The 15,813-nt window shown below is 38.9% G+C and overlaps 1 protein-coding gene across 10 annotated transcripts in view; it reads left to right on the forward strand.

Moving 5' to 3' along the window:
- celf6 (CUGBP Elav-like family member 6) overlaps positions 1 to 15,813 on the forward strand; it is a 161,429-nt gene that overhangs the window by 123,153 nt on the left and 22,463 nt on the right. For 5 of the 10 annotated variants that reach the window (XR_533376.2, XM_017303995.1, XM_017303999.1 and 2 more), the window contains 5 exons: positions 8,859 to 9,032; positions 9,938 to 10,085; positions 13,239 to 13,388; positions 14,156 to 14,218; positions 14,655 to 14,735. Coding sequence is in view for 9 of the 10 variants with exons in the window: in XM_017303995.1 (XP_017159484.1) it covers positions 8,859 to 9,032; positions 9,938 to 10,085; positions 13,239 to 13,388; positions 14,156 to 14,218; positions 14,655 to 14,735 (616 nt within the window). In the remaining variant the exon portion in view is untranslated. The remainder of the gene's footprint in view (positions 1 to 8,858; positions 9,033 to 9,937; positions 10,086 to 13,238; positions 13,389 to 14,155; positions 14,219 to 14,654; positions 14,736 to 15,813) is intronic. The other 5 variants (XM_017303994.1, XM_017303998.1, XM_017303993.1 and 2 more) reach the window with 5 other exon arrangements.

Raw genomic sequence — 15,813 nt, forward strand, 5'->3', positions numbered from 1 at the left:
TAAATTCAGACTGGAGGGACATGATAATGACATTTCCACTAAAAGTCATTTACTGTTAAGAGTGGCAAAGACGGAGCTTAAATGCTTATTACTGTAGAACTGAATTACATCAATTATGTTCTGTTTAATTTGTGTTATTTTTTCCCCAACATACTTGCATGTCTTAGAAGTATTAAGTGTAAAGCTGCTGATTTTGTGGCACTTTGGCATTTTAAATTCTTTACAATTGGATGAACTATACAGGAACAGATGAGTTGGGCTGCTCTGCACACCTGCTGGCACAACTACTGACAGGGGGCGACACATGGGTCTATTGTCCCAGACCCCAGGTCTCCCTAACTATTAGTTCATGGGTGAGAATATATATATTTTTCAAAATAGGCATATTTGTGAAGAAAAACATAGGTCTGATACGTGAGCTATCAGACCTAAAAAAAAAAAAAAAAGAAAACATTTTTCATTCAAATTTTCTCCCTGCAAGTGTCTTTGCAGCAATGGTCTGTGATAAACCCAAAAATCATTTGGCCTCTGACACAACTTTTGATGTTCAGTTCATTAAGCTGCTCCAGAAAGTATAAAATGCATGTTGCGGTAAAAGAAAATAATGTACTTCTACTTTAAATTTTTACTATATTTTGCAGAACTTGAAGTGAACTTTATTTTCTCTATAATGTTATCCTAATCACCTGACTGTTATCTCCGCGTTCTTTAGCTGTCAGCAAGTTCAGAGTAACATTTACAGACGTCTTTGTTTATGTGTGGATGGCTCACCTGTTTACGGGACCATGGTTTACAATACACAATATGTAGTTTGAGGATAAACAGAAACATTTTATTTATCAATATTTATATTGACAAACTTTAAAATGAATAGCTAGTTAGAGGGTCCAGGACAATGGCGCATTTCTTTTATTTTAACTCCAGATAACATTTCTCTTAGCTCTATAACTCCAAATTGCTGCTGTCATATTTGCATTAGTAATTTACAAGTAAGTGTGTTAATATTTTGAATGAAATGAAGTGTCAGAGAAACAAGTTAAAATTAAGTCAAAAAGAAAATATCATCATAACAATAAAAAAATAAAACTTTAATTCATATTCTTTATCATTTTTAATGTCGCCTCACATCGTCTACTCAGTGGATTTCATSAGTTTGTTGTTTCTCTGCTTTTCTAGACGAGTGGTTTTGGTGTTTTGAGGGGGTAGTTTATCCTGCAGTCCTACTGTTATTTTAACTCTACATTGCATAAAATCCTTTATTTTGTTCTGTTAAGCTGGGATAATAAACAGTCTCAATCTCATAAAGATGTTCAGATTTGCCATTGTACTTTGCATGGCTGCAATATTTTATACTTGACAATAAATATATGCTTATCACCTGTTGGGAGGTAATTAACCTGACAACTTATTTGCTGCTTCTGCATTACTACCAACCCACACAACCTGTCTACCCATTTTAAAACTGTTGTGGTTTATATATTGGCTTCTATTGCACATTCTGGGAATAATTTCAACCACACAGCATACAGCAATAAATATATAATCAAACACATCTGAATAGTTTGTAATAAAAAAAGAGAAGATAAAGGGCTTCACAGAAGTCAAAACTTCTTTCAGCTACATAGTAGAAATGTCTTGGTAACATCTCATCAAAGCCAAATTACTACCAGTGACAGTATGGCCCCTGTCACGGGGCCACTTTTTCTTAAAGAATATTAAAACATTTAAAACACTTAAAAGTACAGAGGCTTCATTACACAGACTACAGGGAGAGTTAACAAGGGAGTCAATAATGTTAAATAGCACCCTAGAGTTAGGATGAATCTCCAAAATGGGGTCAGATTAATAAGCCTCTTTGCTTCCTCAACTGCATTTTGATATTATAGTGTTGGGTCTCTGATGATAATGAGGGAGATTTGCACTTTATAAGCCCTTCAATACCTTTTGGTTATTCTACATTTATTCGTCAATGCAATCAATGCCACATTTAACCCACAGATAACTTTGGCTTGTATTCAGATGAACTTAATTCTAAATTCCTACTGAGAAACCGTTTTTGCTTTTTTTGTCTTTCAGAACATATTGTTACAATAGTGGAATTTGCTTCATAAACATAAGTTGAATTTGCATGGAAGTGGAGAAACTCCACTGACTTTGAACAAACCTTCATATATGAACTTGGGAACTTGCTCTCATATTACCACATTAAAATCAACTAACTGGACTGTATTTCATTGGGGTTTCATGTGATAGACCAATACAAAATTGTAGATGACTAATGTAGAAGAGATATGACACCTAGTTTAAAATTGGAAAATTAAATCTAAAACGTCTGGGTAGGTGTGTTCATCCCCCTACTCATAAATAAAAAACAGTCCAAGTTGCATTAAGAATTTGTGTAATTAGAAAGTAGAGCATTTTTATTTAAGCAACACATTGTCCTTTAAACATACCACCAGAGTTGCAATTAAATGGTTAACAGATCAAACCTTGGTAATGTGTTAGAGTTGATGTATTAATACAATTAAATCTACAAACATCATAAAGCCTAATGTTACACAGAAAGTATTGCTTTGTTAAACTTCTTTTTCTCCTTTTGCTTAATGAAGGCAGCAAAAATCACTTTCTATAATTTTCGTAATTTGCTGAGCACCTTTCTGCCAGTGCTGGGTGTCCATTGGTTACTATAGCACACAGCTGGACACACAGGAGCATACACTTTTTCTGGCAAGCGTTTGCTCCTCCACACACTCCACTGATGTTCCCGAAATAAATATTTACGGATGCTTCCTGGCAGCCAGATAGGATCCTTGGAGCCAGATGTGCCGGAGTTTTCATCTCTTTTTGATGCTGCCTCACTTTGCATTACACTAAAACAGAGAGTGAAACATTTAAGTGGTACAGTCAAAAAGTGAACTATTAGCCATGGAAAAATTACTTTGCAAGAACTTCATCTAAAGACAGGTGTCTTTCCATTTAGATTTAAGCAAAGTCTAACTACATTTTTTTTATCAAATAAACTTGGCTTAATCCCTAGAAGGCAATTTGAATTGCATTTGGCAGAGTTACATTACTAATTTATAAGAGGCCACATTTTGCAGCCTTGCACAAGGAATTTGGCTAATGGTCATGGCTTACATCCACTTTTTATTTCTTAACTTGTATTGTAGCTAACACACAGCATTTTAAAGCACTGGGTCACCTAAAATGTTGAAGTTAACATATGGAGTCTCAAACAGACCCACACTGGATCAAGAGACAGCCAAAAGTTTATAAATAATCTACAGTAAATTATCCATAGCTCTCTCCATCTATCCTCGCACCTGTTATCTTCATCTCCCCAAATCCAACTTTCACTCAGATTAATTGGCAAGGTGGTCATTAGTATCCAGCGAAAGCTTTGGACGCAATGGGAGATGCAGTTAATTTGGATAATATCACTGCCACATGTCGTCAACAACAGACTAACAGGAGGCAGGATTCGAAGAGTGGGCTGCTCTGCACACCGCCTGGTGCCAGCTGCGAGGTCTGAATGAACCTTGAACAAAGAGTTGTCTCTCACTCTGTCTCTCTTTCCCTCTTAATGTTCTCACAGCAACATCTGTGTTACCTGGCTCACACACATACTATAAATAATGCTGAAAGTGAAACACAGTGGCCCTCTGTGAAAAGCTTTAATGAAGCTTAAGGGCACTGGAAGTCACCAATAGGGCACACACTGATAGATTGGGTCATAGCTTTAATTGAAGTTTATTGTGGGTTTCAGGTGCTTTGAAATGTAACCCAAAGGGTGATTGAGCACAGAGCAGGCCCTTTCATGAGTTCAACTGTTAAATTGCTGTAAGACTGTGAACACACAGGTGGCAGAACTCCAAAATGGCAAACCCAGGGGCAAGCACGCAGCAACCAGCAAATTGCACACATTGTCGTGTTTGGTGTTGCAGCGTGGCTGACAGGGCTTCAGGAGTTTGTTGGTGTTGGCTCGTGTATTGTAGAGTTGTGTTGTAATGAGGGATGTATCAGAGATATATTTGGTCTGACTCAGTGTCCTGCACAGTGGTAGCCGTGGATGCAGCTTTCCCTCTGCTAATGAGAGATGTTCTTCCCATGAGGCTTTTAGAGATGCAGTGAGGGTCAAAGAGTTGAATATGAGGCCCTCATGGGGGGTTAGCTAATTACCAAACAAACTTGTTATAGTGTGTTCAATTATTTTTTTCATCTCAGTTGATGAATTTAGGTTCTTAGATCTGTAAAAAAGCAGATGAGTGTCGAGGTCTTACGAGTTATTTAATTGTAGATTTTACATTGAATGCCACTGAGACAAAGTAAATGGGTGATATTTTGTGCTTTTGTATTCATTTCCCTTCATTGACCCAGCTTGTTATTGGTATTGTTGTAAGCCCCTGTGAAGGATGGAAAAAAAGTGTCAGTTTACCTGTTTTTAGACACTCCACCACAGTGTCTTTCTATCACGGTAATGCAGAGATAAAAGCATTATCCCATTTCTCCGCTGCAGTTGAGTTCTAATCCCTCAATTACCATTGTGCATTTTCCCCTTCTGCGCATTATGTCCCCTATACAAAATCCAATATAGGAGATTTTCCGAAGTCAAGTGTGTTGTTCAAAAAATTTGATTAGTTTTTGAACCTGTGACAAATTCCTTAGTTGTACCTGTCAAAAGTGATGGCTCCCTGTTGGCCCTTATCAAATTTGGAGAATTCATTTTCTCTCCAGGTACTGGAGTCATGCTGCGGGAGGTTATTATTCTGTTTGTTTGTCAGCTCGTGATTTTCTGCAGCCAGCGAGGAGCGGCTGGTTTGTATCCATTGCTTGTTTGCCAGCACCTGTTCCTTTATTACCTGGCCACACACTTCTTTTTCTTTAAGTAGTTTGGGACGTTTGATCTTTTACAAGGTTCTGCAACCTGTGACTCGGGACCGCATGTGGCTCTTTGGGCTCTACACCGTGGTCAATTACTTCGGTCAGGAATTATTTTAATATCAGCATTGTTATACAGTGCAATAAAAAAAGCCTAATTTTTACGATTCTCAAGTGTGGTTTGATGAAACATCAAACTTCTATTTTCTAGGAAGCAAGGTCAAATTTACTCTGAAAAGGTTGCTGACCTTACAGCAAAAATGTTTGAATTATGCCAGTCTGATTCCACCTTCAGTCTAGTCTGTAGTCCTTATATGTGACATCTTTTTTGTCGTAGTTGAGGTGAAAGGCTAAAATCTGCAGAGACGATTGTACTAGTTTAGAATATTTGCCAAAAACATTCAGAGCAGGTCTGTTTCAGTGCTGAGACAGAGCTCTCTGCTGGAAGGAAGCAGGCTCAGCCAGACTTTCTTCATCTGAAGTCACGGTGCAGTGACTACAGACAGCCTCAGGCTTTCACTGTCACAATACTCGTAATGCATTCTTCATGAGGTATTAAAAGAATATAAGAATACACAGATACACAAGGCAAAGAATGAGTGAATTTAAATGCCACGCCTCTGTGCTGTGGGCAGGCTTGAGCAACAACGCTGCAGGAAGATGTTTGCACACTGCCAACCTCATTAAATCTCACTGTCCAGTTCCTTAAACCACACCACAAAGCTGAGAAAGCACAGAAAAAAAGGTCAGGAGGTGGAATGAAATGAAATTAGAAGGGGAAAACCAGTGCCGTTAACACTGCCATATTCAAGTATTGATTTAACTAATTAAAATGGCACCAAGGGAGAAGCAGCAGATGGGTCTCCTCTGGCCTGAGGTGGGGTGCTGGCTGGCTCTGATATGTTCCCATCTGAGATGTGCTGTCCTGGGGGTCTCTGCCGATGCTTTCCATCATTCCCGACTCTTCTTCATAGTTATCCGCAGCCAAAACATTTTCTCTGTAATGCTGAACGACTGTTCGTGAGACTTAGTTTGGGTAACTTGCAAAAACTCTCAACAAGAGTTGGTTTTCTACATTAGCATATGCATATTTATCACTTTCATGCAGAATTTATTAGATTATGACAGCGGGAAATGTGGTGCATAGAGGGTTATGATGTAAACAAATCACTTTTATCAGAGAACTGTGAAAAGTCAATGTGTGGGGATGTATGTTTGCAGGATGTTTATGTATACAAGGCCAGGTTTTGACTTGTTACTCATAGAAGATGCAAAAATGACAATTTTTAAAATACCATGACATTAATAATAATAATAAAGCAGTAACATCTTGAAGTATTAAGGCTTAACCATCAGATTACATACTGTTTAGTGTACCTGTAACATTTTGTCTAAACAAACTTTTATTTTAAGAATGTACTAATGGACTTCCATCAGTTTGGGTCTCTTTGCACTTTAGTGCTTGTATTCGGCAAAAGAAACGGGTGTACTCAACAAAAGTTGTCTTCTGTCCATCCTTATGTACCCTGCAGTTGTCTGACATTTTTAATTTCCAATCATCAAAAAATACTGAAATTTTAATCAAAACGAGAATTTGCTCTGACCTTGTCAGGATGAGGCTTTTTTTTGTAAATCAGACTTGTGATTGTGGGGTCCTCTCCTCTTACAGTGCCTTTGCTTTTATGATCTTACTAATCATATCCTCACTGCCCCCCTAGCTGTTTCTGTCCTTCTGTCCTGGTGGTACTCCATGCTCTTTCCCAGCATGCATTGCCTGTAATTAAATAGAAGCCTGGTTCTCTTGACAGTGTCTGTAGCTGCTTTTTGTGCCTGGTAGCCTCATCATCCTCTCTTGTTCCTTCTATATCTGTCTTTCACTCACACGTAGACTCACTTCCCCCCGCTTTGTCCAAATGAGCAACTGATTCTGGTCTGTGTCTTTCAAATGATTTAATTGGATGCAAACTCAGGAGCACGGACATCAATACGGAACTATATCTGCCATAAGGAAGAGCCATTAGTCAATACTTCGCCCTCTACATGCCGAAGGCTTTTGTCAGACCTAATTACCCGATACTATATTCAGTGAAGCTTTACCAGTGGGGGACTGGCACTCCTGTGGGATCTGGTTAGGATCACAGTTCACTCCCAGTGTATACAGTGGAGTTGGAAAGTTCACAAAAGCGAAGAGCACTCACTGTTCTCTTCCGATGAAAGATGACAGCTAAGTGACTACACAGATACAAGGTGCATATTCATTTCCCTTTGTCCCTTTGCTTTAAAGATATTAGATCTTAAAGCTAGGCTGTAACGTAAACTGCAAATCAAATGAGAGATACCTATCCCAGCTGTCAGCTAATGAAAAACAAGATATACACCTTAATATGCAATGCACCACTTTTCCATTAAATCACCTTTGTTTTGTCAATCTTGAGTATATTCATGTATTTACTAACTTTCGGATGCAGAAAAACACTTTAAATCTGATAACATGTACTTCATTAAGTTTGAAGTAGAAAAGATAGATTTCTAGTTAATCATCCTTATTAATACTGTCTGCGAAACTGATATTAGCTTTCTGAAGATGGCCAACAGTAGTATTTATACATTCATTAGACATAAAATACCTTGTGAAAGTATTCATACTCCTTGAAATGTGCAATTTATGATTTCATGTGACAGACCAATAAAACAACTAAAACAAGTGAAAGGGAACTTATATGTGGTTTTGACATTTGTTTTGCAAATCAACATTTGAAAAGTATTCTGAATATGTTTGTCTTTAATTTGACACACATTAAAAGCAAATTATTTTCATAAATAACCTAATTAGTAAATGATGTAGTGTGTATTTGCACTGATGTCCCTCTGAAATGAAAGATTGGAGAACAGCTTTCACAATAATACAGCAGGTATTTGGGGGATTTCTGCCAGCTTCCCACATTAAAAGGCATTTGATCCATTTGTCTTTAAAAAAAGGTGGTAAAGATTAAATAGATGGAGTCTGTCCGCATTGATTTCCAGGTCTTGAGTCAGATCTTTAGTTGAACTTCACCATGGAATTCAAGCACACAAATGTATAATTGAAACCTGAAATTTACAGCAAATAGACATACTTTTATGGTCTCACTGTCTGAAGTTGAAATGGACAAATCAGGTCAGCTGGAATCACCTTGAATTACTTCTGTTTTATTATATAAAACCCGTTGCTTTGGGTTTTAACAATGAGGGAAAGGCTAGATGATGATTTCATGGCTCTAGAAACTTCTAATAGAGTTAATTAGAGGCACACCTTTGAATATTTTCTAAGGCCAAACCTGGAACATGTCGCTCTCTTGTTTGACATAATGGGGAAGTCAAAAGAAATCAGCCGACTTATCAGAAAGAACTTATGTAGCTGCACAAGTCTGGATCATTTTTGAGAATAATTTCCAGATGCTTGAAGGCGCCACATTCACTTGTTCAAACCATCACACATTAGTATAGACATGAAGGGGACCATCATACAGCTCAGGTTCTGTGGTAAAAAAAAAAGTTATATCAACCCCACTACAAGATGCTGGCAAAAGTGGGTAGGAAAGTGTCATTATCCACAGTAAAATGTGTGTTTTATAGAAGATATGCATCTCAATACACAGGTGAACTCTATTTACTACTTGGATCCATTCCGATGGCCATAAGTTTTATTTAAGACTAAACAGCATTGATTGCACACAACACATTTCTGACTTTTATCCATAAAAGCTATGCTATTTTTCTTCCTTTGCTTTGTGTTGGTCTATTAAATAAATTTCAATAAAATATCACGAAGTTTGTTGCTTCGACATGACAAAATCTGAAAATCATTCAATGAGATGGGCACTTTTGCAAGACACTGTGCCATTTGAATGAATTGAAGTGATACACATTTTTAATAGGATAGTCTTAAAAGCCTTAGTTACATATTTCATTTACCTTGTAAACTGTATGTGTGCCCACAGGGTGCCTCATCCAGCCTGGTGGTCAAATTTGCAGACACTGATAAGGAGAGGACCCTGCGCAGAATGCACCAGATGGCGGGCCAGCTTGGCATCTTCAGTCCCATGACCATCCAGTTTGGGGCCTATGGCGCCTACTCTCATGCTGTAAGTCTCAGCCCAGCGGGAGAGGAGACGGTGAGCTTTAAAGAAAGACAAAAAAATGTTTTTGATCTGAGTTTTGAAATCATCCTCTTTCCCACTAGGCATGTGACACTCCCTATGAACCGTTTCATAGGATGTTAAAATATTTCAAGATTTCTTTAACTTCGAAAGTAAAAAAAAAAAAAGAAGTGTTTACGTTTATGTTTATTTTCTCACTTTGTTCTTTACCTAATGAGTTTTATGTGTTTTTCTCTCCATTTTAAATTACATGTGCCATGATTGCAAACCAATGCTGTGTATACTGTTCAATTTAAATTCATCTTTCACATTCCTGTGTTTACTGAACTGTTGGAGAATTTAAACTGCTAACTTCAGCCTGCCTCTTTTAGATACACTTTTCTGCTCAATAAGAGGTGCATTTTATTACAGAGAAGAGACCCGTTCACCCCTTACGCCCTTTTCTGTCAGCCCAGCCCACCCCTATTTCATATTCACACATGAAAGTCACAGCCTGAGTTAGGAGTCTGTGAGATTTTACACTCACACAGTAGCTAACAACTCATGCTGACAGGTGAGAATCGCCCACTCGCACACTATCTCTCAAACTCTGCCGCTGCAACCACCCCCCTCTTTTTTTTTTCCATATACATTGCAATCATATATACATAGAATTCGGCATTCCTATCACTTTACATAACTTTTATCTTCTTTCCATGTAATGAGCAGAAAAGCCAGAATGGCCTTAGAGTAGCCAGCAAGCAAAGCTGCAAGGCAAAACAGATCATTCTGTTCAAGAACAAGGCATGGGCCAAGCAAACAGATATGTGAGAGTAAACATGCTCTGATCCTGCAGCGATTTCACCCTCCTTTTCTTTTCTGTCCTTCCCTTCATCCCTCTCACCACTCGCCTCTCCCCCTACTGCTCTTTAATCCTACAGCAGATGATGCAACAGCAAGCAGCCCTGATGGCAGCAACACAAGGGTCCTACCTGAACCCCATGGCAGCCATTGCTGCCGCGCAAATGCAGCAAATGGCAGCTTTCAATGTCAATGGCCTGGTGGCTACTCCTATGACACCGTCCTCAGGTATGCACCAACATTTAACATTACCTGGCACAGGTCATGCTCAGTCAGGGGGTCTTGTCCATATCTTGTGACTGCTGAGAAACATTTGTTGTTTGGATGATTTGCATAAGTTATACCTTTTATAGTTCTTCAAGAACTTTAGCTGTTGTTCTTTTAATTCAGTTAGTTTCAGATTAGTTTATTTATTTAGCACTAAGCTACAAGAACTGTCATTTCAAGAGATGGGACTAACCAGGGGTGAAAGTAGGGTGGTACGGTCGGGTACTGCGTACCCCTAAAAGATTTAGTGGGGGTACGCAGTACCTGCAAGAGAAGGGAGCGGCAGTCTGATGTAAAAAAAAAAAAATCAGTCGGTTCTCTGTGCAGCCGTGATTAATTCGTTTTTCAAGACCAATCTAAAACAGGACTTAATCAGTTAATAAATAACTTTTTTCCCATTTCATATTGTTTCTGAACTGTTCGTGCTTTACTAGAGCAGCGGTGCAATACGTCAATCGCGGAAGGTTTTGAGTCGATCTCGAAATTAGATGACAAACTGAATGTGATTCCTCTGGAACCTGTTGGAGGAAAATTATCCCAACTTCAGAAGATGAGCTTTAACCTAACAGAGCTCTGTGGTTTCTCCTGTCAGTATGAGAGTCAGGGTGAGGAGGCGCCATGTTAGGAAGAGAAGTGGAAGCTGCAGGATCTTCAGAACAAACGGGTCATGATGCTGGGATACTGATTATCCCTCAGTCTGGACACAGGATCAATAGAACCAGTTTAAAAGCTAAAATGAATGGTTATATGCCAGACATGGAAAACTGGGATGCACTCCATGCCATGATGTTCAGAATTTAGGTCTCATGGCATCTCAAGGTGTCAACATTGCAGTCGGTGGGCTGGCTGAGGGAAATACAGCTATATTTTTTTTTTATTTATTTTTTTATTTTTTTTGTCATAGTACCCCCAAGAATTTAAAACTACTTTCACCCCTGGGACTAACTCATCCAGAAATATAAATTCAGGTCAAATCAGTACTCTCCAATCATACATTTAATTAACTTACATACATTACAATTGAATCTAAGTTTTAAAACAATGCAGTCAAATGCAACTTTGAATTTCTTCAGTGCTCTGTCCAATTAAGCTGGATTTTTTTCTGGATGAATTTCCTCCGGGCCAATCAGCAAACGGAAGGAGTTGTGAATAATGACAGTGGTTTTCTGTGTTGTTTTACTTTGCTATTTGGCAGTAGCAGAGGAAGAAGGAATTAAGTTATTCAGTCCGAGCTGGTCACACTTCTAAATTTTGAACAATTAAAGTCGCAGCAAGAGGAATGTTCAAGACATTTTATTGGTGGCAGAGAAGTCCTAGCCCTTCACCCCATGCAGTGTAGGATCCTTGTCTACACCACATGCAATTTCACCAGTTATTGTATGATCGAGTTTGAGCATTTTTGCATACATCGAAAACTTTGACCGTTGCGCACACATGTCTTCCAGATGTCTGCTCTGAGTATTCTTTGAGTAAGTGTGCAAATCTACGAAGTGAAGTACACCTGGGTGTCTGGAAGCCTTTAGGATTACCATAGTTAGTTATGTCATTTATCTTGTCAGTTATTCAGTTTTTTATTTATTGAAATTGTTACGATTTGAGACTGATTTAACGTCAGAAAATAAGAAATCAAAGGTTACGTATATTTTTTTTGCATAGTGTATTTAAATAAATAGTTAAAGCTGTATATCTGCAACAACTAGCTGCAGGTTGAGAGAAGAGAGAACACACAAAAAAACACAGAAGCAGTGGTTCAGGGGTGCTTTCTGTGAGAAGGGAAAAAAAACTTTACTCACAGAAAAGTTCACAGAGCTAATGGCAGCAGTTGCTCAATTACTGGTTTCATCTAAGGGTGAAACACAGCTAAGCAAAGAAGAGCTGAGCCAGTAATACTATCTATGAAATGAAAAATAAAGCACACATTGTTAGTTCTTTTTGGATCTAAGATCTGTTTTGCTGTAAAAACAGGCACTGCAAGTACCAAATTAAAGGAAGCAGAAGCTTGTGCTGAGAGAGGCTTGGTGATAGAAGATGTAGAGTAAACCCATACAGCATTGGCAGCCACCTTATAGTTTCTACTTCCTTTCCGTACACACATTATGTTTCCGTTCTTCCTCTGCCTGTCACGTTCTCGTCCCGTGTCTCTGATGTTGTGTGTTTTCTGGGAACACAGCCAATCCAATAACTTGGCATGCAGAGTCCTTGGCTTATACAATATAATAGCAAAGATTTGTGTGAGATAATCCCGGACCCCAGTCTGAACTATCTTTTTGGCCCTTGTCATAAGGAGCTTTGAAGGCTTGACACTAAGTAGGCAGGATGCCTGAAGGCAAGGCTGTTGCAAATGTATTATATAAAGTGGCTTGATGCTGTACCTGGCATTTGTAATCCACAAGGCCTACATATTCTTACTAATACCTATCAAAGATAATCCTACATGACTTAAATGCCCTTCACCTAGATAAGAGAAAAAATAAAATTTTGTCAGCACAAAAGGCCACTGGCAAGGTGACAGGCTGGGCTCAGAAGAAGAAAGCACAAACCCTTACTTTCAGCACTAAGGTGCATCGTAGCAAATTAGAGTGTTATGGAAAAGTTTATTTCAGTAACTTCATTCAAAAAGTGAAATTCATATATTACATAGATGTGTTACATGCATGTGTGCGTATTTCTTTTATTTTTTATGGTGATAATATGTAGCAAATGAAAACCCAAATTTACATTTCTAGGAAAATTACAAGATGACATACAAGTAAGAAGTATTTTATTACAAAAATGTGTTATTGCCATGCCTGGTGTTGACTGTTGACAGGGTATAATAAATCAATGCAAAACTCCATACATTATACTCAAAAGTATGGAGTTTCACTTGCAATATACATTTTGGCATCCTCTCAAAATAAAAACATCTTAGATTAGATTTCTGACAAATGTCATGTCTCCCCTTCCTTTGGCTCAACAGGCAAACATTTGTTCAAAAAAAAAAAATACAACACATCTTTATTGGGAATTTCAAGCAACACATTTAGAGACAGGTAGCAAAGTTGAGAAAATGTGCATTCACCCCACAGGCCTCTGCAGTCAACTTTCCATGATAACATCAGCATCTACTTGCAGGCACCAGCACACCCCCAGGCATTTCTGCTACAGCCGTGCCAAGCATAGCCACACCTATTGGGGTCAACGGATTCAGTGCTCTCCCGCCTCAAAGCAATGGCCAGCCTACATCGGAGCCCATCTACACCAACGGTATCCATCCTTACCCAGGTGAGTTATATCAGATTTATGTAAATAAAAAGAAAGGCATATTTACGTAGCTAATAATGCTGAAGTCTGCTGCTTCATTTGCCACAATGTTACCCGTTTCTTCTGATCCTTAAATGCTTCGATGTGATTGCATTGTACTTGATCTGATAAAAAGAATCACCTGTTTGCCCCAAAATAAAATCTACATGTAATGAGTGACGAATTGAATCTCTTCATTTTGACCCGATGGTAGAAGTCTCTTAATTTCACTTTTTTTTTTCTTATTTGAACAAAAGTATTTAAGGCTCCATCAACTGTGTCTTTGGCATATTTCTGAGAAGTCTGGCCCAGTATCATGATAAATCCATCAGTTCATCCATCAGTCAATTATGGTTAATTTGATGTGCCTCAGCCTGTCCTCAGCCTCTTAATGTTGTCTGGGACGGATTTCTGAAGAACTGACAGACATTCACTCCCCATCTTTGCATTATGCAAAGGCAGCTGCAATCGTAATGAACTACAAAGTGGTTTGTTTGGCACATTGTTAATATTTGATGCAAACATCTGGGGCAAGCAGGCATTTTGAAGAACTCAAAGATATGACAACCCAAATTGCTGTCACTCCCTGTGTGATCCCACCTCCTGGCGGGTCTCTGGTTTGGCCGGTTTCTGTCTCACTCTTTAACGTGATCTCTGTGTCTTGCTGTCCTTCCTCTCTTTGACTGTTTTGCTTCTGTTTCCTTCGAAGTCACCCTTCACTCTCGCTCTCGCTTTTCATCTCTCTGCAGCACAGAGTCCAACGGTGACCGACCCTCTCCAACAGGCTTATGCTGGCGTCCAGCACTACGCAGGTGATCCAACTCTCCTACCTTCTCTACTTTCTCACTTTCTCCATCTGTCTGTTTCCCTCTCTTCGCTCCATTTTTTGGTTGGTCACTCCAGTTGGCGCCGTGACAGGAAGAGATGACCAGATGACTGAGTATTATCCTCTTCAATTAGGATGATAGCAAAAGGATTTTATTTGACTTAAATTTGTGTCTCACATAATCTTTCATTTACATTGTCTCTCTTTTATTGTTCAACTCCACCTCACTCCCTCTTTTGCCATTTTTTTTTTATGTGGTGATCCACCAGACAAATGATCCCTAGCTCCCAGTCATAATGCAATTTATTTATGCAATGACTTGAGGACCCGAATGAACAATGGAATAATGATTTGAGTTTTGTTGTGTCAAATATGAAAATGGAGATGTGAAGAATTCCACTCTGGTTCTCCCTTTGCAACAGCAGCCTACCCTGCCGCCTATGCGCCAATCAGCCAAGCGTTCCCCCAGCAACCGACCATCATTCCCCAGCAACAGAGGGAAGGTAAGAGCGAGCAAGCGCGCCCACCCAAGATAAAAGGTGATAATTGCCATGTTCCATTCTAATGTAGCTTCACTGCTTTGAATTAGTGAGGGAGGGGAAAAAGCTGGCTGGGGAAAATGTGAGAAAAAGGCTCCCCATTTAAAGAGAAGAACATTAGCACTGAGATGGAAAGTTACTCTGTCATTATTCAAAAAACTGCACTAATTCAAACTCACAGTGTTGGGCTGCTTAATCAGTCCATTACAATGTGTTTAAGTGGTTATAAATATTCATCAGATTAATTAGCTGCATGCATAATCATTTATTACTATTCCTTGTGTAATGTGCACTCTTTTGCCACTGCATAAGACGTAATAAACCATAGGATATACTTTGATGGTAAATCACTCTTTTTGACGCCATTCGTCAGTCTTAATTATTCAACTGTATGATTAAATGAGACAGCATAGAGTGGGATGAATATTCATGGTGAGGAGAAATTGAGTGTTTTCAGGATTGCTTGAAGAAAAAGTTGTTAGTGGTGAGAATGTGTTCAAGGTTCACAGTTGTACATGAAGTGCATCGCTGTACTTGCTGCAGTAATTTCAGTTTTTTTTTTCATAAAAATTTCTCTGAAACTAAAACAGAGTTTTATACTTCAGCAAGAAAGGTAGAAGTCTGCTGGCCCTCACACAGACACAGCCACCGTCATGGCCTCACAGAGCGAGCTATTCTTGGCTTAGCCAGTGGCCTGTCTGAGTTCTAGCCTCCACTGGGTTTTGGCTGCTGTCCCAGCCTGTCTCAGTCCACTGCCACATCTTCCTCCCTGTCATTTAGCAAGATACATCTGAACCTGCACAGAAACACTCAAATCTCAGCTTCTGTCTTGCACTGAACAGTTACAGCTTCACATCAGTTTGTGTTTTTGCATGAATCAGTGAAGAGATCCTTCCAAGTCTAAAGCTCTGAATTTAACAACAAACCCCACTAAAAATATTTGCCAAAATGTCCTTGGTGTCATGTTGTTACAGATATATATTTTACATAGATTAATGTGTAAATAATGATTCATGCAGCAAAATAGTTTATTTTTATTTCA

The sequence above is a fragment of the Poecilia reticulata genome, linkage group LG3 (assembly GCF_000633615.1).
Source record: "Poecilia reticulata strain Guanapo linkage group LG3, Guppy_female_1.0+MT, whole genome shotgun sequence".
Classification (NCBI taxonomy): domain Eukaryota; kingdom Metazoa; phylum Chordata; class Actinopteri; order Cyprinodontiformes; family Poeciliidae; genus Poecilia; species Poecilia reticulata.